We start from the raw sequence: 25,028 nt of genomic DNA on the forward strand, positions 1-25,028 counted from the left end.
AATAAGCCAGTTAGAGAAAGACAAATATCACATGGTCTCACTTATACGTGGAATCTAATGAACAAAATAAACTGATGAACAAAATAGATCCAGAGGTATAGATGCATGGAACAGAATAACAGATCTCAGTGGGGGTGGGGTGAGGTAGGAGGGAACAGGAAGAGATTAACCAAAAAACTTATATGCATAGCCCTTGGACACAGAAAATAGCATGGGGAAGGCCTGGGGCGGAGCGAGGGGGGGGGGCATAGAGGGGGGGCAAAAGGGGAGAAAATGGAAGACATCTGTAATATTATCAACAATAAATAAATAAATAAGTTCAGTGGGTGCCATGGGAGGAGTTTGAACCTGGGGACATTACAAGATGCAAAATGATGGTGACTGATGACATATGTAGACTTCAATAGACAGCTTAGTGAAAATGCCTGTTTTGGAGATAAGATTGATCCTGATTGTGGGGGAGGGGGAAATGATAGGAAGAGAAAGAAGAAACTATGATTTGGTATATTTGTGTTTATCTTATTACTATAATTAATAAGCTTTTTGTATTTGTGGTAAACTTAACCCCCAAAAGGTGTCATGTCTGTTGTTTTTTGTTGATTCATTTTTTGGGAATACATTTATCAAAGCTGGGGACAATGAAACAAGGAAGGCCTTAGGATAGAACAAGCAACAGGAGAGAATCTGGGCAGAGATGCTGTGGCTCACTGGAAAGTCAGAGAAAGGGGGCCTAGTATACAGGTTCAGGGGGTTAGCCCAAGACGAGCTGCCACTGCCCATTGCTCCCCTGGTTGCAAGTCTTTCAGGGACTCTTAGAGTTTAGGCGATGCATGCCTGAGAGGGAAGAAAGTCAGAAAGATGTGGCCGTGTTCCTGCCAGCTTTCGTTAATTTTGAATGACCCTAAAGGGTTCTCTTTATGCATGTGGATGTAATTTTTATATTACAAATCACTTCCATTTTATTTGAATACAAACAATTTTAACATTCTGTGCATTGCTATAGTTAGTAGTCAGGTAAGCACTAGTGTGTTTTATATATATATAATAGAGGCCATTTCAAGTTTAACAACAGAATGTTTCAGAAAGTGTCTGAGTGGATTTTTTAAATATGAACTATATTTTCCCATGGTTTAGAAACTTGAAAGTGTTTTTTGTATAACTTGCTTTTCCAGTTTTAGTTTATGTATGAAGGCTAGGAGAAAAATTATGAGAAGTAAACATTTTAAAACTGAGGCAAGTTGACCCTTAGAGAAAATCTTGTTTTTTACTCAACAGACTTTGCAGATTGTATGTACCTGGTAATATGGAACTAACATTAAATCAATAGTCCTGTCTTGGCTGGGTAGCTCAGTTAGTTAGAGCATCATCCCAATAGGCCAAGGTTGTGGGTTCAATCCCCCATCAGAGCACATACAAGAAGCAACAAATGGAGCTTACTGATAATAAAGGCTATTTCCATGCTACCTAATATGGTCAAGTAGCTGTGGGAGAACTAGAAAAGGATGCTCAGCCTAACCTGAGTGCCCAGAGGAGGACCCTCACACCTGTGAAGCAGAAAGCAAGGACTGCATGGACCAGAGGATACCACAGGCAGCAGGGTCACACCTCCTTCCACAGCCCCTGTTCTAAATATTTAAGGGAACTCAAATCTGGACTTGTATAATTAATAGGGAAGAAGGATTACCAGTAATTTTGATTAGCATAGAATTCAACACTGTGAATAAACCTTTGAGTTTCTTCTTACCGGGAGTTTAAATCATCTAAATTCAATTCAGATGAGATATAAGAACAGTGTCATGCACGGAATGGAATGGAAGCTTGCCCAGTTATGTTCCCGTAGCATGTAAAATACTGGTAGCCATTTGATTTGTGACATATCTCTTGTTTGAGACTCAAATTTAGAGAATTTTTTTTATCTAAGAAAGAATTTTCCTTTGATCTTAATAGTTGGACTAGATTATTTCTAAGGTTTCTTGAGGCTAAAATATTTTAGTTATTTCTGATAAGTAAAATGAGGCAGTGCTTATTAGTGGTAGTTCAGATTATCCTAGAGCAGAGATGGCGAACCTATGACACGCGTGTCAGAGGTGACACGCAAACTCATTTTTTTGGTTGATTTTTCTTTGTTAAATGGCATTTAAATATATAAAATAAATATCAAAAATATAAGTCTTTGTTTTACTATGGTTGCAAATATCAAAAAATTTCTATATGTGACACGGCGCCAGAGTTAAGTTAGGGTTTTTCAAAATGCTGACACGCCGAGCTCAAAAGGTTCGCCATCACTGTCCTAGAGTCTGAGCTAAGATCCTCATAAGTAATTTGGGGCCCAGGCATGTAGCAGCTAGTCTGGAATGATGGCTAAGAGTATGAGTGGATCAGTGCTGAGGTGAAGAGTCTTGGAAGGCAAATCCAGGATTTCCTTTGCTAACTGAATTAAACCAGGTTTAGGGAGTTGGAATGGCGAAGCCTTTGTGTTTTCAGAAGGAAAAAAAGGATAGAAACTGGAATGGGAAATGCTTCCCTGTGTCTTTGGCATTTTAATTTTATTAGAAATTTCAACATATATAGGCCTACTCTATACCAAAGCCCAATACTAGATTGAAAGCATATAATGCAAATAAACCATGATTCTAGCCTTTGAACAAATTAAAATATAAAACCATGGGAGCTTAAAAGCAAGTATGATCAACTAAGGTGTTAGGGAAGACTTCAAAGAGGATGTGCTTTTTCAAACTGATTCTTTTAAAAATATATATATATTTTTAATATATATTTGGGAGAGGAAGAGAGACAGACATTGATGTGAGAGAGAAACATCAATCCGTTGCCTCCGTAAGCATCCTGACCAGGAATCAAACCCGTAACCCTTCGGAGCATAGGCCAATGCTCTTAACAACTGAGCAACACCAGCCAGGGTCCTGCTATCTCTTTTTAGATGTACTGTTGATAGTAAGCAATTTGCCCCTTAGTAAGTAATAAGGCCTTTGATGTTTTAAATCAAGCTCCTAATCACCATGGTATTCTGATGACTGTGAAGCTAGTAATTTACATTAAAAAGATACAAGCTTTACCAAATCATGAAGACTGCTTTTGGAAAGTCTTCATGTAGCAAGTATGTACCAAGAGCCATGAAAATGTTCCTGTTCTTTAATCTGGGAATCAAGGCTTTACAAAAAAATCCAACATAGGGAAAATAAGGTCAAAAGAATTTGTGATGTGGATGATTAAATAGGGAGAAAGAAAACCTAAGTATCCAGTAAAACAGGGATGCTTCATTGCAGCAGGCTCCCAGAATGAAATGTTATCCTGCCCTGAAAAAGACCAGTGATGTGGGGAAACACCTGTGGTGTGGTATTAGGCAGAAAAACTGCCACAGACATTCACAGGATTTTTTTTTTTTTTTTAAGTCATGAAGTGGGAGGGGAGAAGAAGGGAAGAATTGTAGCTACATTAGAGCAGGAACTATGGGATTTTTTTAATCTTTTGTTTTTCTATTTTTGCTGAAGGTTGTAATATAAGAATAAAAATAAATAAATAAAAAATAAAACTTGGTGTGTTCACAACTTTCAGAACACTCAAGTTCTTGAACCTATGGTGGAGACCTCTGTACTTCTTTCGCAGGAGCATTACAAATGGAATGTTGGAGAGCAGGGGACTGTGCTTGTGTAATTGTCTCTGGGAGTACATTAAACAATGTACTAGGCCAGTGGTCGGCAAACTGCAGCTCACCAGCCACCTGCGGCTCTTTGGCCCCTTGAGTGTAGCTCTTCCACAAAATACTACGTGCGGATGCAGACGTACAGCGCGATTGAAACGTCGTGGCCCATGCGCAGAAGTTGGTATTTTGTGGAAGAGCCACACTCAAGGGGCCAAAGAGCCGCATGTGGCTCTCGAACCGCAGTTTGCCGACCACTGTACTAGGCTAATACACATTGAATCTGTGAGCACAACAAAGGGAGTGGTGTCTGTGGACTGACTGATGCTTAGCTGATAGCTCTTGCCCATGAGTTTTATGTTTTTTAAAATATATTTTCATTGATTTCAGAGAGGAAGGGAGAGGGAGAGAGAGAGAAACATCAGTGATGAGAGAGAATCATTGATCAACTGCCTCCTGTATGCTTCCTACTGGGGATCGAGCCCACAATCTGGGCATGTGCCCTTGACTGGAATTGAACCGGGGACCCTTCAATCCGCAGGCCGACGCTCTATCCACTGAGCCAAACCAGCTAAGGCTTGCCCCGTGAGTTTTGCAGTGAAAACTTTCACATGCTTTCATTTGGATGTTCAGGTGATGATTCCTATACAAGGTGTACTGTGAGGGCTTTGTAAGTTTGGAATGTAGTGCATTTTATATTGTGAGGGACACAGAGACAGAGGTCTTTGTCATCTTCTCTGTGGGTGTCCATGGAAGTGTGCAGGATGCATGCCAAAGATTAAGACCATGAGGGAGAGTATGTGGTGGTTGTGACAAGGTCCTGAGGAAGACAGCTACTGAACTTACTCTAGGTTTTTAATAAATTCAGGCCAGGTACTGTGTGTAAACAAAAGGTTCCTGTAAAACAGAAATATGGGGTGTGTATGTGTGTGTATGCATTTGGCATGTAATTTAAAAAGGCATATTTAGGATATTGACTTATGTTGCAATACAAATGATGGTAAATCAGTGCAACAGAATCATCTTAACTACAGAGATGGAATTAATTTAAAGAGGGAGATAATTTATTATAGAGAATGGTTTATTTAGAAGTTGGGCAAACACTGGTATAGAGTAAGATTTTTCTCTTAAAGTAATTTTTTTTCTCAAGGTATCCAAGCCCACCAATGGGATCTGTATCAGCACCCAACCTGCCTACAGCAGAAGAAAATCTGGAATATGTACGGACTCTCTATGATTTTCTTGGGAATGATGCTGAAGACCTGCCCTTTAAAAAAGGTGAAATCCTGGTGATAATAGAGAAGCCTGAAGAACAGTGGTGGAGTGCCCGGAACAAGGACGGCCGGATTGGGATGATTCCCGTCCCTTATGTTGAAAAGCTCGTGCGATCCTCACCACATGGAAAGCATGGAAATAGGAATTCCAACAGTTATGGGATCCCAGAACCTGCTCATGCATATGCTCAACCTCAGACCACAACTCCTCTACCTGCAGTTTCCAGTACTCCTGGGGCAGCAATCAACCCATTGCCGTCTACACAGAATGGACCTGTCTTTGCAAAAGCAGTCCAGAAAAGAGTTCCCTGTGCTTATGACAAGACTGCCTTGGCATTAGAGGTAAAATCTATTAAGGTTGTTTTTGGAGTTCTTTGACATTCAGTTTTTATCTCATTTTAATTTTGTTTCTGCAAAGTTATATTTACGAGAATAAGAGAACTGGATGATCTTAGAAGATCCACTGTGAGTAGTCCACATGATTCTTTTGTCCTTTCTATTCCTTGTATCTTCCAAGATCTCAACCTGCTTGCTCTATTTTCTGTTCCCAAAGACTCATAGATTTCATTTCACAGTAGTCAGTTTTCTTTCCAATAAGGAAAGATGATAGTTAAGAAAGACCCATGACCTAGAGATGACATCGGTAGACAGACACATAACCACTTATACATTTTCATATTTCTAATGTGGTTAGTTGAGTTGAAGAGAAATATGAATAAATGTCTTAGAATTTCTCTTTGGTAAGGCAGAGGAATATTTTTTTTTTTTATGTTTTCATTTAGTTAATGATTTTAGAGAGGAGAAAGGAGAGAGAGAGAGAGATTTGTTCCATATATTTATGCATTCATTGGTTGATTCTTATGTGTGCCTTGGCCAGGGATTGAACTTGCAACCTTGGCATAGCGGGATGGTGCTCTAACCCAGCGGTCACAAACTGGTGGTCCACATACCACTGGTGGTCTGTGAGGTCTGAAAGGTTGGCAACCGCTGGTTAAGGAAACCTTTGGAGCAGCAGTCGCCAACTGGTGGTCTGCGGACCACTGGTGGTCCATGAGATCCAAAAGGTTGGCAACCGCTGCTCTAACCAACTGAGCTACCCAGTCAATCTTATATAATAAAGAGGTAATATGCAAAATGACCCTCACTCCAACACACAAGATGGTCAGCGGGGGAGGGCAGTTGTGGGCAATCAGGCCAGCGGGGGAGGGCAGTTGGGAGGGACCCAGGCCTGCAGGGGGGGGCAGTTGGGAGTGACCAGGCTGGCAGGGGAGGGCAGTTAGGGGCAATCAGGCCAGCAGGGGAGCAGTTAGGCATCAATCCAGCTGGCAGGAGAGTGGTTAGGGGGTGATCAGGCTGGCAGGCAGAAGCGGTTATGGGCAATAAGACAGGCAGGCAGGCAGGCAAGCGGTTGGGAGCCAGCAGTCCTTGATTGTGAAAGGGATGTCCCAGATTGGAGAGGGTGCAGGCTGGGCTGAGGGACACACACATACACCGCCCCACCCCCAAACACAAATTTCGTGCACCGGGCCTCTAGTAAATGTCTCAGATCTTACTTATGAGAGATTTTGTAAATTATAATAGCATGAAATAGAACTTAAACATTTTAAAATACATTTTTATTGACTTCAGAGAAGAAGGAGAGGGAGAGAGAGATAGAAACATCAGTGATGAGAGGTTGGCTGCCTCCTCCATGCCCCACACTGGGGCCCGAGCGCGCAACCTGGGCATGTGCCCTGACCAGGAATCAAACCATGACCTCCTGGTTCATAGGTCGATGCTCAACCACTGAGCCACACTGGTGGGGCTGAGTATTCTTTAATATCAAATTGCATATGTGTTGGAGAAACAGATTAAATTAGTGATTGTCCTCTGTGTATTTAGCTCAGGATCAAAGCAGGGAGATAGCCTAGGTCAGTGGTCGGCAAACTGCGGTTCGCGAGCCACATGAAGCTCTTTGGCCCCTTGAGTGTGGCTCTTCCACAAAATACCGACTTCTGCACATGGGCCACGAAGTTTCAATCGCACTGTACGTGTGCACCTGCCAGTGGTATTTTGTGGAAGAGCCACACTCAAGGGGCCAAAGAGCCACATGCGGTTTGCCAACCACTGGCCTAGGTGCACAGCAGAAGGATGAAGTAATGGAGCCTGTTGCTTCAAAAAAAAAGCAAAACTTAACCCATAAAACATTGTACCCACAGATAAAAGGTAGCTATAATTTGTTTTGTGTATATTTTTCACTGGTTATTCTCAGTATTTTCTAGATCAGGAGTCATATCTCAGTAAACTACACCTGAAGGTTTGTTTCAAAGTCCATGGTTACTTTTCCCTCTCATCTTGGCTATGAGGAAAAAGTGAGGCTTGTGGCAGAAGAAGCCACCTCCACAGATAAGAGTCCTCTCTGAGTAGACCTTCTGGTTTTCTCATCTCACACAGATCTACCCTTGCACAGGTACACATGTCTGGCCTAGTGTACTCCTCAACACCCTAAAGTAACTTGTGTACTGGGCTCTTAATACCTTCTAGTTTGCACCCGGCATGGCTCAGTGGTTGAGTGTCGACCTATGAACTAGGAGGTTCCTAGTCTGGGCACATGCCTGCGTTGTGGGCTCAGTCCCCAGTGTGGGGCATGCAGGAAGCAGCCAATCAGTGATTCTCTCCCTCTCCCTTCCTCTCTGAAATAAATAAAAATATATTTTTTAAAAATACCTTCTAGTTCGCATAGTGGTTTCTGCCTTCTGAGCTATTTTCACATCTGTCATTTCATCCTAGGAGTAGTAGGGAGCTAGAATTCAGAGAGTTGGTGTAACTTGGCACATTCGGGTGAGAACCTTGGGGATAAGACTGCAGTCAGAGCCCTAGCTGTTTTGGCTCAGTGGATAGAGCGTTGGCCTGTGGACTGAAGGGTCCCGAGTTCGACTCCAGCCAAGGGCACATGCCTGGGTTGCGGGATCAGTCCCCAGTGGGGGGCGTGCAGGAGACAGCCGATCGGTGATTCCCTCTCATCGTTGATGTTTCTATCTCTATTTCCCTCTCCCTGCCTCTCTGAAATCAATAAAAATACATTAAAAAAAAAAAAAAAAGACTGCAGTCAGAATTCTAAGACCCATAAAGGAAGTTGGGAATTGGGTTCTTACCTGAGCTAGTGTTTAAAGTCTCTCCATTTAGGACACCTGCCTGCTGGCCTCTGGCTCTAAGATACATGTTTTAGAAACCCGTATTCGGTGCATTCTTTGGAGTGTGTGCCCAGGGGATTGTAGAGAGGAAAATCAGGTACTGTAGAGGGGATCACTTAGACTTGGTCAGTGGATACATAGGTAAGGACCTTAAAGAGATCAAGAGGAGGAGAAAGCCTGTCTGGTTAATGATGTATATTTTAAGATAACACATATACTTGGCCATTACTTAGCTCTCTCAGTCTATCAGACCCAAAGAGAGGTCTCCATACCTGAGCCTCCTCATGACACTAGCCCAGCCATGTAAGCCTTGTCAAAGTCTCATTTTGATATTTTATGGAGAGTGTAAGTGGGACTCAAGAAATATGCCTTTGCCAAATTCTACTTAATGGTATTTCTCATTCTGTATATTTAAATTAGACTTACAATAGCATAAGTGAATATTTTTTTGTATGTGAATATTTCGGTGAATTGTGTTATCTTATAAAACTTAGTGGTGCCTATCTAGTCTTGTTAAAAACAACTCTCTTGGGACTGTTGCAATTAGGTTACCAGAAAAGGTATTAAAATTCAAATGAAAAAAGTGAGACAAATAGAACAAAATGTACTAGTAATTGAAGCTTCATATTCCCCTTGATAATATTACAGAGAACAATGATGGCTTAAGTGAACTTTATTTCTTGAATTATTTCACAAGTACAGTAGGTCCTCAGGTTACATCGGAGATCCATTCCTGTGGCTCAATGTAACGCAATTTTTTTGCCATAAGTCGGAACCCACCTACATAAGCACCTATGTCACTCACATGGAGCACATACACAGCAGTAATGAAGTGAAACAGTAAAAAAAATTTAAAAGAAAGATAACAATTCCTGAGCTTTTCTTGTGGTAAATAAATAATAAAAAACATAAAGCACATACGTCAAAACGACGGAACTTTTTTTTTTATATGAATACTGTAAATGGGAGATGGCAACAACGTCGTCTGACGTTACCCAAGGACTGCCTGTATTTTTCATAAACTCGATTTTCAAAAGAACATTTCTTGCAAGTAGGAGATTTTTTAAAATAGATCTGTGTTTAGCCATTTTCCTCTCTTGTTCACTTTTTTTTAAAATTGATTTCAGAGAGGAAAGGGAAAGGGAGAGAGAAACATCGATGAGAGAGAATCGTTGATCAGCTGCCTCCTGCACGCCCCCTACTGGGGATGGAGCCCAGGACCCTTCAGTCTCAGGCCGATGCTCTATCCACTGAGCAAAAACAGCTAAGGCATGTTCACCTCTTTTTAAGAAGCATGTTGATCTTTGGGATTTGATTTGAAAGGGAACAGTTGATACCTTTGTAAGGTGGATCATAGTGGGTGTCCCTACTCCTTGAAAACAGCTCTCCCATGCCCTTGATATAATAGGGCTGGAAAGGCTCCTGGGAAACAAGTTACACCCTACAAGAACATTCTCAGATTGAGGGAAGCAGTGTAGCCTTTTCCAAAAGTAGATCATTGGCCAGAAGATAATGTTTGGAAAAAGGGTGCTATTGTCATGAAATACCTCTAGTCAAAATTATATTCTGTGACACAGTAGAGAAGCAAGATGGTTAGGAAAGATCTTGGATCCTCATTCAAGTCCTGGTTTTCCCTGGTGTGATCTTGGACAGGTTACTTAAATTCTTTGAGCCTAAAAGGCACCTTGACTCAAGAGTTGATGCTAGTTTGTTCATTAAGTATCCATTCATGCAGACAACCTATGAGGGGTATCTTGCAGGGTCCTGCTACCAAGGAGCTTAACCTCTCTCCATCTTCCTCTTCCTCTCTCTATTTCACTCTCTAAGCATGTCCTCCGGTGAGGATTAACACTTGGAGTGCGGGTGAATTTCCCGCCAAAATATAAGATGGCTCTGTCTTTTGGTTTTGTTCCATCCACCAAAAGGGTGGATTACAAACAAATATTTGGTAATACGCAGTTACAATCGGCCCGAGTTTACACGTTTCCCGCACTCCACCGCAAATCTATATGAACCGAGTTAAAGACGGTTCCCGCGGAGTACGCGCAATTCACGCTTTCACTCTCTAAGCATGTCCTCCGGTGAGGATTAAAAAATAAAGAAGCAGCCCAGATAGTGCAGCTCAGCACCAGTTCGATTCCAGGTCAGGGCTCAGTCCCTAGTAGGGGTGCATGCAGGAGGCAGTCAATCAATGATGTTTTTCTCTCACTGATGTTTCTCTCTCTCTCTCTCTCTAAAAATCAACAAAACCATATTTTAAAATTAATTAAAAGAAGAAGGCAAGTTGTAATAATTTTTTTTCTTATTAAAGTTGTAATAATATTTAGTCTAACGATCTTCCTAGTGATTTTTTAGCTTTCTACTGCGTTGAGATCCATTGGCTCTCCTATCTCAACTCGGAAACATCCTGAACATTCACTCCTTCAGCAAAGGTTTGAATCTTTGAGATTTGAACCTAGCCCGGCCATGTCAGCCAGCTAGGGCGTATTATGTGGCAGGCATTGTTACAGGAGTTGGAGTAGAGCAGTGAACAAAGCAAAAGGTCTCTGTTCTTGTGGACTTCTGAGACGGTCTCACGATGTGTTTCCTCCCATATTGGGTGACTTAAGTAGTTAAGAAATTCCTCACGTTCTTTCTCTTCCATCAGAGAGAAACACACCACTACAATTCCTCTTACTGTATTTGCCTAACCCAGTGGTCAGCAAACTCATTAGTCAACAGAGCCAAATATCAACAGTACAATGATTGAAATTTCTTTTGAGAGCCAAATTTTTTAAACTTAAACTATATGGGTAGGTACATTGTTATTAACTTAATTAGAGTACTCCTAAGGCTTAGGAAGAGCCACACTCAAGGGGCCAAAGAGCTGCATGTGGCTCGCGAGCCGCAGTTTGCCGACCACGGGCCTAACCCATTTGGACTTAAGTGTGTTGCTCTATGGCTGTCCCTCCAGGGTTTTTTGTTTTTTTCTATTTGGTCTTAGATCATCTGTACACTTTTGAATATTTTAAAATCCTGATTGTGTTTTCTAGCATATTGATCCCCCCTTCCCCAGGTTCATATTAACTGCAAAATTCATAAAAGCACGATCCAGATCATTGTACTAAATCCTCCTTGTCAGCCTCTCCTGACCTATGTCTCATCTAAAAAAAAGACAATGAGGTTATGGTCTGGCAGGACTTGTTCTTGGCTGAGTCCATGCAGCCTTCTAAATGCCCCATTTCCCATTCTGATCTTTGTAAACTATATTTTGCTAATTGTATCCAGAATTTTGTCCAGGTTTTATTTCAAGCTCACCTTTTAAGTATTGTAGAATTTGCCATCGTCCCTGTTTTAACAAAAACCAAGAGACTTGACTCTTCGTAGGTTTGCTACTGTCCTATAAATGTAATTCTAGTGTCCCGGTGCACAGATTCGTGCACATTGAGAGGAAATTAATTAGAAGGTGGCCGGCAGAACTGGGGGAGATGGGCTGGACATGCCCTGGAGCCAACCTCCTGAGGTTCTTCCCCAGTGGCGCCTTGGCTCCAAGGGCATCTGCGGAGTGAGCGAGGTCCCTGCAGTAGGTGGGGTCCCTTGGCCTGGCCTGTGGGGATCAGGTCAAAACTGTCTCTATGATATCCCCCGAGGGGTCCCAGACTGCAAGAAGGTGGTTCTCGGGTGATGCGCCCCGGAATCGGGCTCCCTCCTTTCTGGTTCCAGGGTGTGTCAGGACCACCGATGCCAAGTCACTGCAGCTCGGCGGCTCCTGTGTTGAGCGTCTGCCTTCTCGTGGTCAGTGCGTGTCATACTACTGGTCGGATGGTCGCTTAGCCTTTTTACTTTTTTTCTTTTTTAATTTATATATTTTTTATTGATTTCAGAGAGGAAGGGAGGGGAAGAGAGAGATAGGAACATCAATGATTAGAGAGAATCATGAATCACCTGCCTCCTGCACACCCCCTACTGGGATTGAGCCCACAGCCCAGCATGTGCCCTTGACCGGAATCAAACCTGGGACTCTTCAGTCTGCAAGCCAACATTCTATCCACTGAGCTAAATCAGCTAGGGTGCTTAGCCTTTTATATATAAAGAGACCACTTTTGGACTCTTATTCCTGCTTGCCATTGTGTTTGGTCAATACTTAGATATCTGTTCTTATCAGTATAAGGACATCCTTTCATCTTTGGTGAATATTCTTTTTATGATGCTCAAGAGTTCTTTGTGTGGCCTCACCAACATTCTCAAGATACTTACTGCCCATCAGTAGATGAATAGATTTAAAAAAACTGGTATATTTACACAGTGGAATACAATGCAACTGTAAAAGAGAGGCATCTCTTAACCTTGAGACAGCATGGAGAGACCTGGAGAGTATTAATGCTAAGTGAAATAAGCCAAATAGTAAAAGACATGTATCACATGATCTCACTTATATATGAAATCTATGAACAAAATAAACTGACAAAATAGATCCCAGAGACATGGAAACATGCAACATACTGAGGATCCTCAAAGGGAAGGGGGCAGGAGGGAAGAGGTCAATCAAAGAACTTATATGCATATGTCATAACCCATAAACACAGACAATAGTGGGATAAAGGCCTGTGGAGGGGACAGGAGTAGGGAGGAGGGGGTTCAATGGGGAGAGAGAGGGAGGGGACATCTGTAATACTTTCAACAATAAAGATAATTTTTTTAAAAGACAAAGTGTTTTTTGAGGGACATCAAATTAGTGGGGCAAACAAAAACTTCAGTCACAGGGAGAAGCCATTCTGTCATCTGCTGACAAACCTATCAGCACCAGCTGTAGCTTTGTTTCTTTTTAGTCTCAGCTCAGTAGCCTTTTGTTTACTATCTTATCAGAGTCAGATCTGGGGTCTGGCTCTGAGTGCCTGCCTGCCCAGGTGCCCTCTCGCCATAGTTCCTCAGTACAGCAGAGTTCACCTGGGTGTTTGCCTGATCCCTCTCCCCTCTCACTAAACCCTCTCTACAGGTATACACCCACAACACCCACTTATTTGTCCTTGCCTTTTTGTATGTTTATTTTAATACATTAATTATATTGTGTTTTCTGGAAGTATAATTATTAATAATATATATATATATATAAATTAATTGGTAATGATGTCAATAGCTTTCTATCCATGAGTTTTCATTTCTATTTCATTATTTTTTAATATATTTTAATTGATTTCAGAGAGGGAGGGAGAGAGAGAAACATCAATGAGAGAGAATCATTGATTGGTTTCCTCCTGCACACCCCCTACTGGGGATTGAGCCCGCAACCCGGGCACGTGCCCTTGACCGGAATTGAACCCAGGACCCTTCTGTCTGCAGTCCGACGCTCTATCCACTGAGCCAAACCAGCTATGGCTATTTCATTATTTTTAAAATGGGCCCTAGCCATTTTGACTCAGTGGATAGAGCGTCAACCTGCGGACTGAAGAGTCCCGGGTTCGATTCACGGTCATGGGCATGGGTCTCAGTTGCAGGCTCAATCCCTGGCCTTGGTTGGGGTGTGTGGGAGTGGCAACCAATCGATGTGTCTCTCTCACATCAGTGTTTCTCTGTCTCTCCTCCTTCCTTCCACTCTCTGAAAATCAGTGGAAAAATATCCTCCGGTGAGGATTAACTAAAATAAAAAGGTAACCTTTTTTCTTGGGCAAAAAGGGAATGAGGAAAGAATATGATCGATCATATGTTAGAGAGTAAAGCAAGACAGTGAAGCTCCTCATCTCGATGGCCTCATTGTATTCCAAACAACAATGCAGCAAGTTCCTGCACTGAAAGGCTTAAGGAGGCCAAGGCTCTGGGGAGATGTAGTGCAGAGATTAAGGAAATCAGAGTGTGGTCCAGCTGTAGGGCCTATGATTTGTGGCATCCCAGTAGTTCCTGCCTACAGAAGTATTCTCTCTGCTCACCCAGGGTTGATTTTAATTTGTGTGTTATTAAATAAGCATTAGTTTTTCTGTTTCATGGCTTCTGTATGATAGGGAAAGGAAATATAAGTTATAAAACTAAGTCCTTGGTCTACTTCAAAGAATAGAAATTTTTTCACAATTACAAAAACATTTGTGTGATTATCTTAGTAGTTTTGAGTAAGAAAGACATTTCTCTTTCTACTATCTGTAAATAAAAAATTGTGACTTGGAGAGGGTGAGCAATACGTGGACTCCAAACACTAATCTTAAAATAATCTGTATTTCAGAAGTCTTTAGTATGTCCCAGATATTTTAAAGCTTAATTCTTATATTAAATAAATGTACTCTCACCTCCAAATTTTTATTTTATTTTAAGGCAAAGCCAGGGAAAACATGCCTTTTCAGTTGTAATATTCTCCACTGAAGTATTTTACAATTTAGTTTTTAACACTTGGAGTGCGGATGAATTTCCCGCCAAAATATAAGATGGCTCTGTCTTTTGGTTTTGTTCCATCCACCAAAAGGGTGGATTACAAACAAATATTTGGTAATACGCAGTTACAATCGGCCCGAGTTTACACGTTTCCCGCACTCCACCGCAAATCTATATGAACCGAGTTAAAGACGGCTCCCGCGGAGTACGCGCAATTCACGCGAGCCGACAACTCGTTTCCCGCACTCCAAGTGTTAATAGATGTCTGAAAAATAGAACGCTCAGTTGCTAACCGCCAAATTTTAATTATTCAACCAATTTAGGTGGTTCAGTTGAGCCTGTGACATTGACTATAATAACTTAATTTATATACATGCAGTTATTGGGCTTTTACATCTTGTTTTTCTCATATACATAAAAATCTGAATACTAAAGTACATTTTGTTTTTGTCTTAGACCTTTTCAGTGTTAATATCTAATTATTAATTATCAGAATAACTCTTTACAAGCCATCCTGCAATTGTTGAATTGGTGGTTCTCTAAATAAAGGAGTTTGAGTCAGAATTCAGACAGAAAACTTAAAAAAAAATTTTAATTGAATTTATAGTGTTCTAACCAGGGAGCTTCAAGGGATAAAGTTCTTTTTTCCATTGTCATTTTGGTAGGTACTCAAAATAAGCCAGTTTCCATAAGATGAGACGTTCCATTTGGTAATAGTTTGGTTTTTTCCATGGAAATGTAGTGACTGCAGTCTTATTTCTCAGAAGGTTTGGGGAATTATGAGTCGTTCTATATGGCTGGGCCCATAATCCCAGTGAACAAGTAGAATGATAAAATCAAACAATGAAGGATGGGAAGGTAGAAAACTCATGGCAGCCATTCCCAGGGGAAAGATAAGGCATTAAGGGCAGATGGTGTCTTGGTGAGAAAAGCCCTGGAGGGGAGGCAGGGTGGTCCTAAGCGCTGGTGGGTCCTGCTGCCTTTGCACTGTAGAAGGTGACAAGGACACAAGTGGCCAGTACTGAGTACTGCCTGGCATTGTACCCCTGCTTCATGGTAGACCAGCCTGTGACCTTGAGGAGGGTTCCAGTCTCTGGATCTTTTATCCAGGCCTACCTTACAGGGGGTGTATGTTGACAGGAGGTCAAGGGAACATGTCTAAAGGAGCCCTGCAGGTAGAAATCTCTGAAAATGTGGCCACACACCTGACATATAGTGTCCATTGAATTAGAAACCCAGGCCTGTGCTGCATACTCTGGCTCATTTCCTTTTCCATCCTGTTTGGGCCTTTCCCTCAGCTCTTTGCAGCATAATCCCTTTTTATATTGATACTAGAGGCCCGGTGCACGAATTCATGCACTGGTGGGGTCCAACCAGCCCACCCTGATCAGGGCCCGGGAGAAAGGGCCAGGGGCTGTTGGCCGGCAATTTGCATATTATCCTTTATTATATAGGATATAGTCACATCAGGGCAAAATTACCAAGTTTCCAAACTTGGTAGACATTGACAAAATGTTAAATTGTCTGCTTCTCAATGGCTTGTGTGGAGATACTTAGTCTCCTATGCAACTGGTGTTTCCAACCCTCCCTCCCACCCCCATCCCCATAAAGGGAGTTATTTCTTTAAGTTAGTGCTTTCTTAAAATGGCTGATCATGTAAGTTGAGTCCTAAAAAAAATGTATAGTTTCCTTTGGATAGGACAGTGTGGGTGATTTAATGTTAACTTTCTCTTTTCTTTGTTTGCAGAGAACATGCTGATTTGTCTTCTTTCTCCATTCTTACAGGTTGGTGATATTGTGAAAGTCACAAGGATGAACATAAATGGCCAGTGGGAAGGTGAAGTGAATGGGCGCAAAGGGCTTTTTCCTTTTACGCACGTCAAAATCTTTGACCCTCAAAACCCAGATGAAAATGAGTGATTGCCGTTGGCCCTGTTTTCTACTGCTTAGTTATTCTGTCCGTCATAGTCTCCTTGAGGGAAAGCATTCTATTTCATAGGCAAGTTACACTGCATTGCCGAAGTCCAGCTTTCTGCAGACTGGCGGTCTCATACATGTTTGGAATGCACACAGTGGCTGCCTCGGCATTTGTATCATAGTTGTATTGTCAAAGAGTAGCGGATTTTAGAGTTCTTTTGAATCATAAACTGGAAATACTGGTGGAAGCACACAAATGGAAAGACGTTGACGAGGGAAGGGTCCTTCTCATCACTGCCCTGTTGTACTTGTGATTGATTCTGTCATGTTCATCCGAGAAAGCTTGAGGCCATGGCGAGACATTGCACATTACTGTTCCACAAAGCAGCGGCTCAGTTCTAGTTTGTTTTTTCTTTAAAGAGCAGAGCAAGTGAACCTTAAAGAAGAGGAAATTCTGTCCTAAACTCCCCATATCTGGCTCTTCTCTTTTTTTCTTTTGGTTTGGTTTTGGAAGACTTAATTAGACTTGTGTGTTCTGAACAGGCTTTTAAGTAGCACATTGGATTTTTGTGATATTACAAGGAATGACACGTTTCTCTCAGCTTCCAAACTGAAGCTACTGTAACTGAGGAAATGAAAATACAAACCTGAAATGGAGGCCTGTATTGTCTTGGTTGGCAGTGGTATCTTTTAGCCATATAGCAAACAACACCAAAAAAATCAGCAGTCGTGGTGTGCCAAGCTGTGTGGGCAGCTTCTTGGATTACATTGTCCCCAACAGCAACAATATGGAGGGTGGTTTGGGGAAACCTTTGCCCACCTTCCCACCTTATTTGCCAATGACAGAAGCATATGGGGAGGGGGGTTCTTGGCCAGTTTTCTGTCCTGTGGTTCAGTGAATAAACCCCTTTAAGGTATAAGACTTAAGTTTCTTTAAAAGGGGAGGTTGTTCATAGAATCATCTAATTCATTAATGAATCTTTAAATTCTCTCTGAAGCCTAGTCCTCCCTGCCACAGCCTGGACTCACCAGGCTGCAAGAGAAAGATGGTGCTGCTAATACTGGTTCTACTGTCTGTGTGCCCATGATGCTCTCAAGCAAAAAAAATGTAGAGTCTGGAAATTGCTTAATACATTTGATGTCTAATGTTTTAGTGACTAGGGAGAACCATTAACTAATTTTACCATTAATCATTTACCAGGTTTTGTTTTTTAATATGTTTTATTGATTTTCAGAGAGAGGATGGGCGAGGGCTAGAGAGATCAATGAGAGAGAAACATCATTGATTGGCTGCCTCCTGCACGTCCCCTACTGGGGATCGAGCCACAACCTAGGCATATGCCCTAACCGAGAATGGAACCAGTGACCTCTTGGTTCATGGGTTGATGCTCAACCACTGAGCCACACCGGCTGGGCCATTTACCAGTTTGATGTTAAAGTTTCCCTGTTAGCTGAAAGAGGCCTGTTCATACAAGCCAACTGGTACAAATCGCTATAGCAAACTAGAATGCTGGAACCTTTTTGCAATTCAGTCTGCTCTCCCTTCTAGACACTGGTGAAGATGGGCCTCAGCTCAGAATGAACACAGCAGACCTAGAGATGTAGCAGCAACCTAATGAGCAGTTCTGTATCATTTAAATTTTTCCTTAAATCAGAAATAAATAAATAAAATTTTCTTTAAATCAGTATTCTATCAGGCATGTAACACCGTATTATTAAAGAATCTTGATAGTGCTCCTGTGTGAAAAAATTAATGGTCATTTGGGAAAAAATACACCGTGGCTGCCTGACTGTAGTTATCCTGAAAGAAGACAACAATCATCTCTTCCTAATCAAGTGAAAACTGTGGCTCTGAAGGTACCCATCCATTGCAGTTGCCTCTTGACAATAGTTGGCTCAGAACATAAGAAGTAACACGCCATTTTGGAAAGCAAGGTTTCCTTTCAGCCATGTCTGCTGATCAGTATAGCAAGACCCACATCATGTAGAGCACTTCAGAATCAGAACACTCACAACCTAGATTTGGCTTCATAGTAAGTCTGACTTGGAGCCTCAAATAAGGTGAGCCTTGAGTTCTGAGCTCTTAAGATACGTGCCAAAAGTAGCACCTTTTTTACTTAGAACCTTACTAGTTTTTTAATCAGGCAGGGAAATTCTCTTTTTCACACTAAACATACAAAAAATGGCACCCCTGCCTTGTTTTCATGCCTGGGTTCCCAGCAGCCTGGGAAGACTGCTTCAGAAAGTGATGTGAATCTTCCGAGGAGCTGCCTTCCTCCTGGGCACACTTCCTTTTAGGATTGTTCATTATTGCTACTTGCTCTACTCTACTGTTTGTCATGTAAGAAAATACTGGGATGTTAAATTATCTCACTTGGGAAGTGAACAAGTTACGTACTAAAGGACATTGACAGTTTGATTCAAAACTTATTTATCCTGGGAAGGACCTCCAACACAGGAGTCATTCTTGTCATTTCTGCATGGTGTGGTACCATCTGATGACACGGTTAACGAAGAGGAGGACACTTGGGCTGCCATTTGACGACTTAAAGTGGCCCAGAGGAGACGGCTTCTCTGCTCATGGTTGGAAAGCTGAAAGGAGGGAAGGACAGCTGCTCCCTCCTTGAGCTCAAGCATCCCTGGCACTGTGCTAACTTTCTTTTACAGCTGTTTACAGACAAGGCGGGCCGAGACAGACGGCCACTGCTCTTGTAATGTTTGCTCAGAGGAAAATGAACATTTTATTTTTGAAAAGGGATGATGTGGTTTTGTGCCAGGTGTTTATAATTTAATCCTTTAATATTATGTTCATTAACTTCTTAAAAATGAATGAATTCTTGTTTTAACACAGTACCTAAGACTAATGTTTTCTGTGGACACCACTGAGGTCTGCCTCAAACTCCACTCTCTGGGACTGGAGACCAATGTCCCTGGTAACTGCTGACAGTGTGGACACTGCGCTAGTTGTTTATTCTAAAGGAGTAGAAGGACAGTTCTCTGAGACAGGGTCGTTGTCTCTGCAGGAGGAACAGTGGCCTTGCTTCTAGACGGTCTTCACTGTGTGTTTTAAAACAACACAATACTCTTTTGACCTGTAACTTAAAGATCGTAAATTTCAGGCAATAATATTTTCTGTGTAAGCTTTTAAAATTATTTTTTGGGATCATAGCTTGTTTTATTTTGTGCTATAAAATTAACAGTATTAAATTACTTATATTCTTAGAACACATCGAGTGTCTTTTCTTAACAGATTAGTGCCTTTTTATTTTTGTATTTCATTTTACGTTACTGGTCCCAGCATCAGAACCCTTGTTTCCATGGCCTTGTTTGTACATTGTCTCAATAAAACTTGCATCAGCCGGTGGTGGCAGCAGCTTCAGTGTTTCAGTGTCTCCTCAGTGCTGCCTGAAGGTACTCAGCCCCCACCAGCCTCCTAGCAGTTCCTGGTGAAACACCAGGTGCTTCACGGAGCATGAGTCCTGCAACCCAGCCCTGCTACTGACCACGAAATAGAATGGGATCTTACATCAGCCCTTCCACACCACAGCTCCTCCCCACAGAAGAAACCAGCTGGTGCTTAATCTCGGCCTGCTGAGGATGGGGCAATAGTTGCCACACTTTATATCACCAAGGTAAACTTAGATGTTTTCCCTAATAGGTCACCATATCTGAAGGCCTCTTAAATATTTGCTCAGCATGAGCTAGCCAGAGTTGAATGGTTTCAAACAGAAGTCACAGAAAATGAGTAGCCTCATCCCAGATCAGGGCATGATATCTGGCTTTTAAAAATCCTTTTCTGTTCCTGTCTGTACATGGGACTCCTGATGAATTCTGGGGACCTTTAGGTGGCCGCCTGAGGTGCTGGCAGCTCACTGATTTCCCTGACACCCCTCAGCCAGAGCCCTGTTCCCATGCCTATTTACTAGTATGTGTATTGAGGTCCGAATTTTGTGGTGAACCTCCGGAAATGAGTTTCAGGAAGTGCCATATTTATATAGAACTTGGCACTTCCTAGCGATTTCAAGAATCTGCAGAATTTGAGAAAAGTTTGTCTTAAATGGAAATAGCAAAACTGTCAAATCATTCTTGAAAAAAAAAATATGTCCCGGAGACACCTTTAAAAAATACTTTTAGTTTGAAAAGGTGTTTTGGTCAGCAATCGGGCTGGGTTCCTCTGAATCAGGGAACCCTTAGAAATTGGGGTGGGGGCTGCTCTTCCCCAGAGGCAGCTGCCACAGGGTCTGGTGGCCATACACACCCCATCCTCCCCCCTAGGACAGGAGTGTCCCAGCTCTGCCATCACTAAAGTGGGAGTGGGCACCAGTGGAGGAGGGAGGTCCAGAGCAGGTGGCCAGGTGGTAGGCCAGGGAGGACAGCCCGCACCCACCCACCAGAGAGCCCTGGGGAACTCCACTGTATAGGCTAAGGGGTCTGAGGAAGGGGAAGCCTTCTGAGTGGGTGCCTGAGGCACAGGCAGTAGATGGTCAGTAGCTACATAGAGGGCAAGTAAGGGCTGGTGCCAAGAGAAGGGGGGACAGCCGAGCTGGCCAGAGTGGCTCAGTGGTTGAGTGTGGACCTATGAACCAGGAGGTCACAGTTTGATTCCTAGTCAGGGCACATGCCAGGGTTGCAGGCTTGATCCCCAGTTTGGGGCTTGCAGGAGGCAGTCAACGATTCTCATCATTGATGTTTCTATCTCTCCCTCTCCCTTCCTCTCTGAAATCAATAAAAAATATATATCTTTTTTTAAAAAGAGGAGGGACCTGGGCAGGGCTGTGCCAGGTCAGTAACCAGAAGAAGGGATCCAAGCCCCAATGCCAACCAGCCAAGGAATGGAGATTTGCAGCCCAACTGAGCTCTCCAAGACTCAAGCTCAGTCCTTGCCCCGCTGTCTCCTGGCCTCCCTGCTCCCTTCCAGTCCAGTGCCAATCCTAGTTGCTGGTATGTTTTACTCCTGAAGACCCATGTGAAGAAAACCCCTTACCTAGTTCCTCCCTGGCCTGTGATAACACTCCATGCCATGCCCCTGCCCAGAACCCAAAACTCAGGCCAGACTGGACTGACATTCTGAATGCCCCAGAATTTGACTCCTTACCTCCTTGCCTTTGCCCACATGTTCCTTCTGCTTGGATGCCCTTCTCTCCTTTGATGAACTCCCAATTGGTCCATCTGTCCTTAGCTTCTGCCACCTCCTAATAGAGCCCTCCCGACTTTTCTGTCCCTCCATGAGGACTGGAATTAGGACTGGTGCTCCCAGAGCCTAAGAACAGAACTTTGGGAGGGCCCAGGCTGGGCTACAGAGGTTTAGGGGGGCTGGAGCTAGCTTCAACAGTCAGAGAGAACCCAGAGGGTGTTGGGAAGATGATGGTCAGACTGTAAATGAGACTGAGCAGGAGAGAGACTAGACTGCAGTAGCCAGAGCAAGCTAGGGAGTCAGAGATGAGGCTGGGTGTGGGGCTTCACCCGCACTCCCCAACCTGAAGATTCCCCCAACTTCTGCTTCTAAAATAAATCACTAAATAAATAAGCCCTAACCAGTTTGGCTCAGTGGATAGAGCGTCGGCCTGCGGACTGAAGGGTCCCAGGTTCGATTCCGGTCAAGGGCATGTGCCTTGGTTGCGGGCACATCTCCAGTGGGAGGTGTGCAGGAGGCAGCTGATCGATGTTCCTAATTCTCTATCCCTCTCCCTTCCTCTCTGTAAAACAATAAAATATATTAAAAATAAATAAATAAATAAATCACTAGCTCTGGGCACTACCACCCATCCTGCCCCTCAACACAGCTGGCTTCAGCTCAGATGTTGGCTGTGCTGTATCAGTACCCCAACATTTCCTGTGGATCTGTTAGTCAAACCAAGGTCTCCCTATCTGAAAATCCAGGGAAGAGGCCCTCCTCTCAACCCCTTCCCTCAGAACCCTAAAGTTTAGGGAGGGCCATGCAGACCCTCAAACTGGCCTCCAGGGGGCACCAGTGTCAATCACAATGTTAGACATTACAGCTATCTCATTTTAACTAAAAAAGGACCATCCTGCACGCTGGGCTTGGAGACCCTAGGCTGGGGGGAGTGAGGAATAAGGAAACTGACAGGAGGGGGAAGATGTAAGAGGGCAGAGACAGGCTTGCTGCATGGTGGGGGTACTCCAGGGCTGGGGGTGGCAGGGAAGGGATCAGCCACTTGCTTCTCAGACCTCAGCAACCCCCTTCCTGCCTTTGGGGTGTCTGCTGGTCTAGGGGGATTCAGCTACCCCAGGTCACCTCACTGTATCTCAACCTGGAGCTTGATTTCCCTCTTTGCTGACATTAGGTATTATCAAGGCTGCTGCTGACATTAGGTATTATCAAGGCTGCTATCACTTTGTCAGAATCATCTTTGGGGCTAGACCAGGACCTCAGGCTACCCAAGGCTCCCCTTGTCCATGAGCATCAACCCAGTCTGGCTGCCCTCCATGAACTTTAGGATTCTGAGGGAAGGGATTTTCAGATTCTGAGGGAAGGGATTTTCAGATAGGGAGTCCTTGGTTTGACTAACTCTGGTTCTAGCTTTTGCTCCATAGGGATCTTGCAATTTCTGCCCCACCATGGGGCAGCCAAAGCCTTGAGCCCAATCCCCAGGGCAAAGGGCACTACAGTGGGCTCCCCCATGTCAGGAAATCACCCCGGGTTGTTTGCCTCCTCAGCCCCCATGCTGACCTGTCCTCCAAATTTTCTCTCTGGCACCCCAAACTCAGCAGCCCGCAACCCACACAATCTGAGTGCCTGGCTCTGAACCTGTTATGGTGTCCTGGAGGCAGCCCCAGCCAGGGGGCAATGCAATTACCCCCATGTTTCCTGGGGAACTTAAGGCAGAGGGGGTTCACTGATTGAAAAGGTCGCAGAGCAGGACTTGGACTCTGTACTGGAGACACTGAGGCCGTGGCTGAGCCTGGAAGGCCTTTCCCCTCCAACTCCCACCTTTCCACCTTATAAGCCCAGCACAGCCTAAGCCAGCCTGCCAGGATTGAAGTCTGTGCTCTGTCACTCACCAGCTTTGTGGCCTTGGGGAGTCCCGAACCTCTCTGAACCTCCGTTTCCCCATCTGTAAAATGGAGATGATACAAAGAGAAACTTCCTCCTCAGGCTATTGTGAAGATTAAAGTAAATGAATGTGAAGCCATAGCCATGGTTTTGGGGCACACTGTCGTCCTGGGTCAGGTAGGAAGTGGAGTAAGGGTTGGGGGCACAAGGTCAGCATGTATATGGAATGGAGGTAGGCTGGTTGGAGGCTAAGGGCACTGGGCCCAAGCAATGCCATCTGCCCAGTGATGGACCTCTCCTGTGGCAGTGGCAGCGGCAGAAATCAAACTGTGAAAATTACACATGGCCACAGAGATGGCCTAAGCTGAGCTGCATGTTCCCTCCATGCCTGGGCCCCACACCCACCTGCATGAGTGTGACCCATGCAGGCCCTGGTCCTGCCCCTAGAGAAGATTCAGCCTCTGAGCATCCCCATCTGCAAAATGGGGGAGAGGGGGGAGGTGGTACTGGCCCCCCTGGGCAAGGTATGGCATAAGTAAAGGATTCCCTCCGAAGGCTGTGTTGTCATCCTTACCGGAGAGCAAGGCCAAGAAAGGGGAGAGGCAGAAAATAAACAAGGACCCAACTCACTCAAACCACCAAAGAAGCAATAATAGGACAACAGAGTTGGTGGGCCCTGATATGTGACGTCAAATCTTTGGAATGTGCCATTCATTCATTTCTCACACAGTCACTGAACTCTAGTTTGCTAGTGAGACAAAACCACAACAGAAAGATCTGGACAGTGGGGACAATGAAACACTGAGGTCCAGGAGTCAGAATATCAGGTCCTGGGATGTTGATCATGGAGGGCTTCATGGAGGAAGGACACGACACCAGGGTGCACAAGGATTTATGGGGACTCAGGTAATTAAATTCTCCTGGTATAATGATAGGTGGGAAAGAGAACATGTAATAAAATACAAATTAAAATAGAACGCAGAACATATAATGTTCTCCCCACCCCCACCGCCAGAGGGGAGGGAGGGAGCTAGGAGACCTGGGGACTGAACCCCTCCTCCCCAAGCCGATCAAGGTATCTGAGGGGCCAGCGGGAGTGAGTTGGGTTTTCTTTCTTGGAGAGGTTTCTCCGGGTGATTCAACTTTTCCCCATGGCTGCCCACGGATGGCTTGAAGGCAGGATAAAAAAAGAAAAGGAGCCCGAGCCAGTTTGGCTCCTTGGATAGAGCGTTGGACTGCAGACCAAAGGGTCCCGGGTTCGATTCCGGTCAAGGGCACGTACCTCGATTGCAGGCTCTTCCCTCGCCCTCGCCGGGGTCAGGGCGCCTGTAGGATGTATGTCTCTCACATCGATATTTCTCTCTCTTTCCCTCCCTCTTCCACTCTCTCTAAAATCAACGGGAAAATACCCTCGGCTGAGGATTAAAAGAAGAAGAAAAGGAAAAGAATATGAGGGACCCGGTGCGCCTCCAGCTTGGGGTTCGCAAGGAGCCCCGGGGTCCCAGGACCTGCCAAAGCGTCCCGGCCAGCAGTGCCCGCGGCTGCCTCCCCACACCCCACCCCGCGACCCGCATCGGGACTCGGAGCCCGCGGGCCGACCTGACCCCGGACGGCTCCCACCTGCGCTGCCGGGCGGCGCCGGCGGGCGGGCGCGC

The 25,028-nt window shown here is 44.1% G+C and overlaps 1 protein-coding gene across 2 annotated transcripts in view; it reads left to right on the forward strand.

Annotated features, from left to right (window-relative positions):
• The window catches only part of CRKL (CRK like proto-oncogene, adaptor protein), a 25,971-nt gene extending 6,238 nt beyond the window's left edge, over positions 1-19,733 (forward strand). Inside the window, exons 2-3 of one of the 2 annotated variants that reach the window (XM_023763172.1) lie at positions 4,809-5,274; positions 16,189-16,325. In XM_023763172.1, coding sequence (XP_023618940.1) covers positions 4,809-5,274; positions 16,189-16,200 — 478 coding nt within the window. In that variant the 3' untranslated portion in view covers positions 16,201-16,325. Of the gene's footprint in view, positions 1-4,808; positions 5,275-16,188 lie in introns of both variants that reach the window. The other variant, XM_006099519.3, reaches the window with a different exon arrangement.
• Positions 19,734-25,028: the final 5,295 nt, after the last annotated feature.

Source organism: Myotis lucifugus, unplaced genomic scaffold (assembly GCF_000147115.1).
Source record: "Myotis lucifugus unplaced genomic scaffold, Myoluc2.0 scaffold_276, whole genome shotgun sequence".
Taxonomy (NCBI): Eukaryota; Metazoa; Chordata; class Mammalia; order Chiroptera; family Vespertilionidae; genus Myotis; species Myotis lucifugus.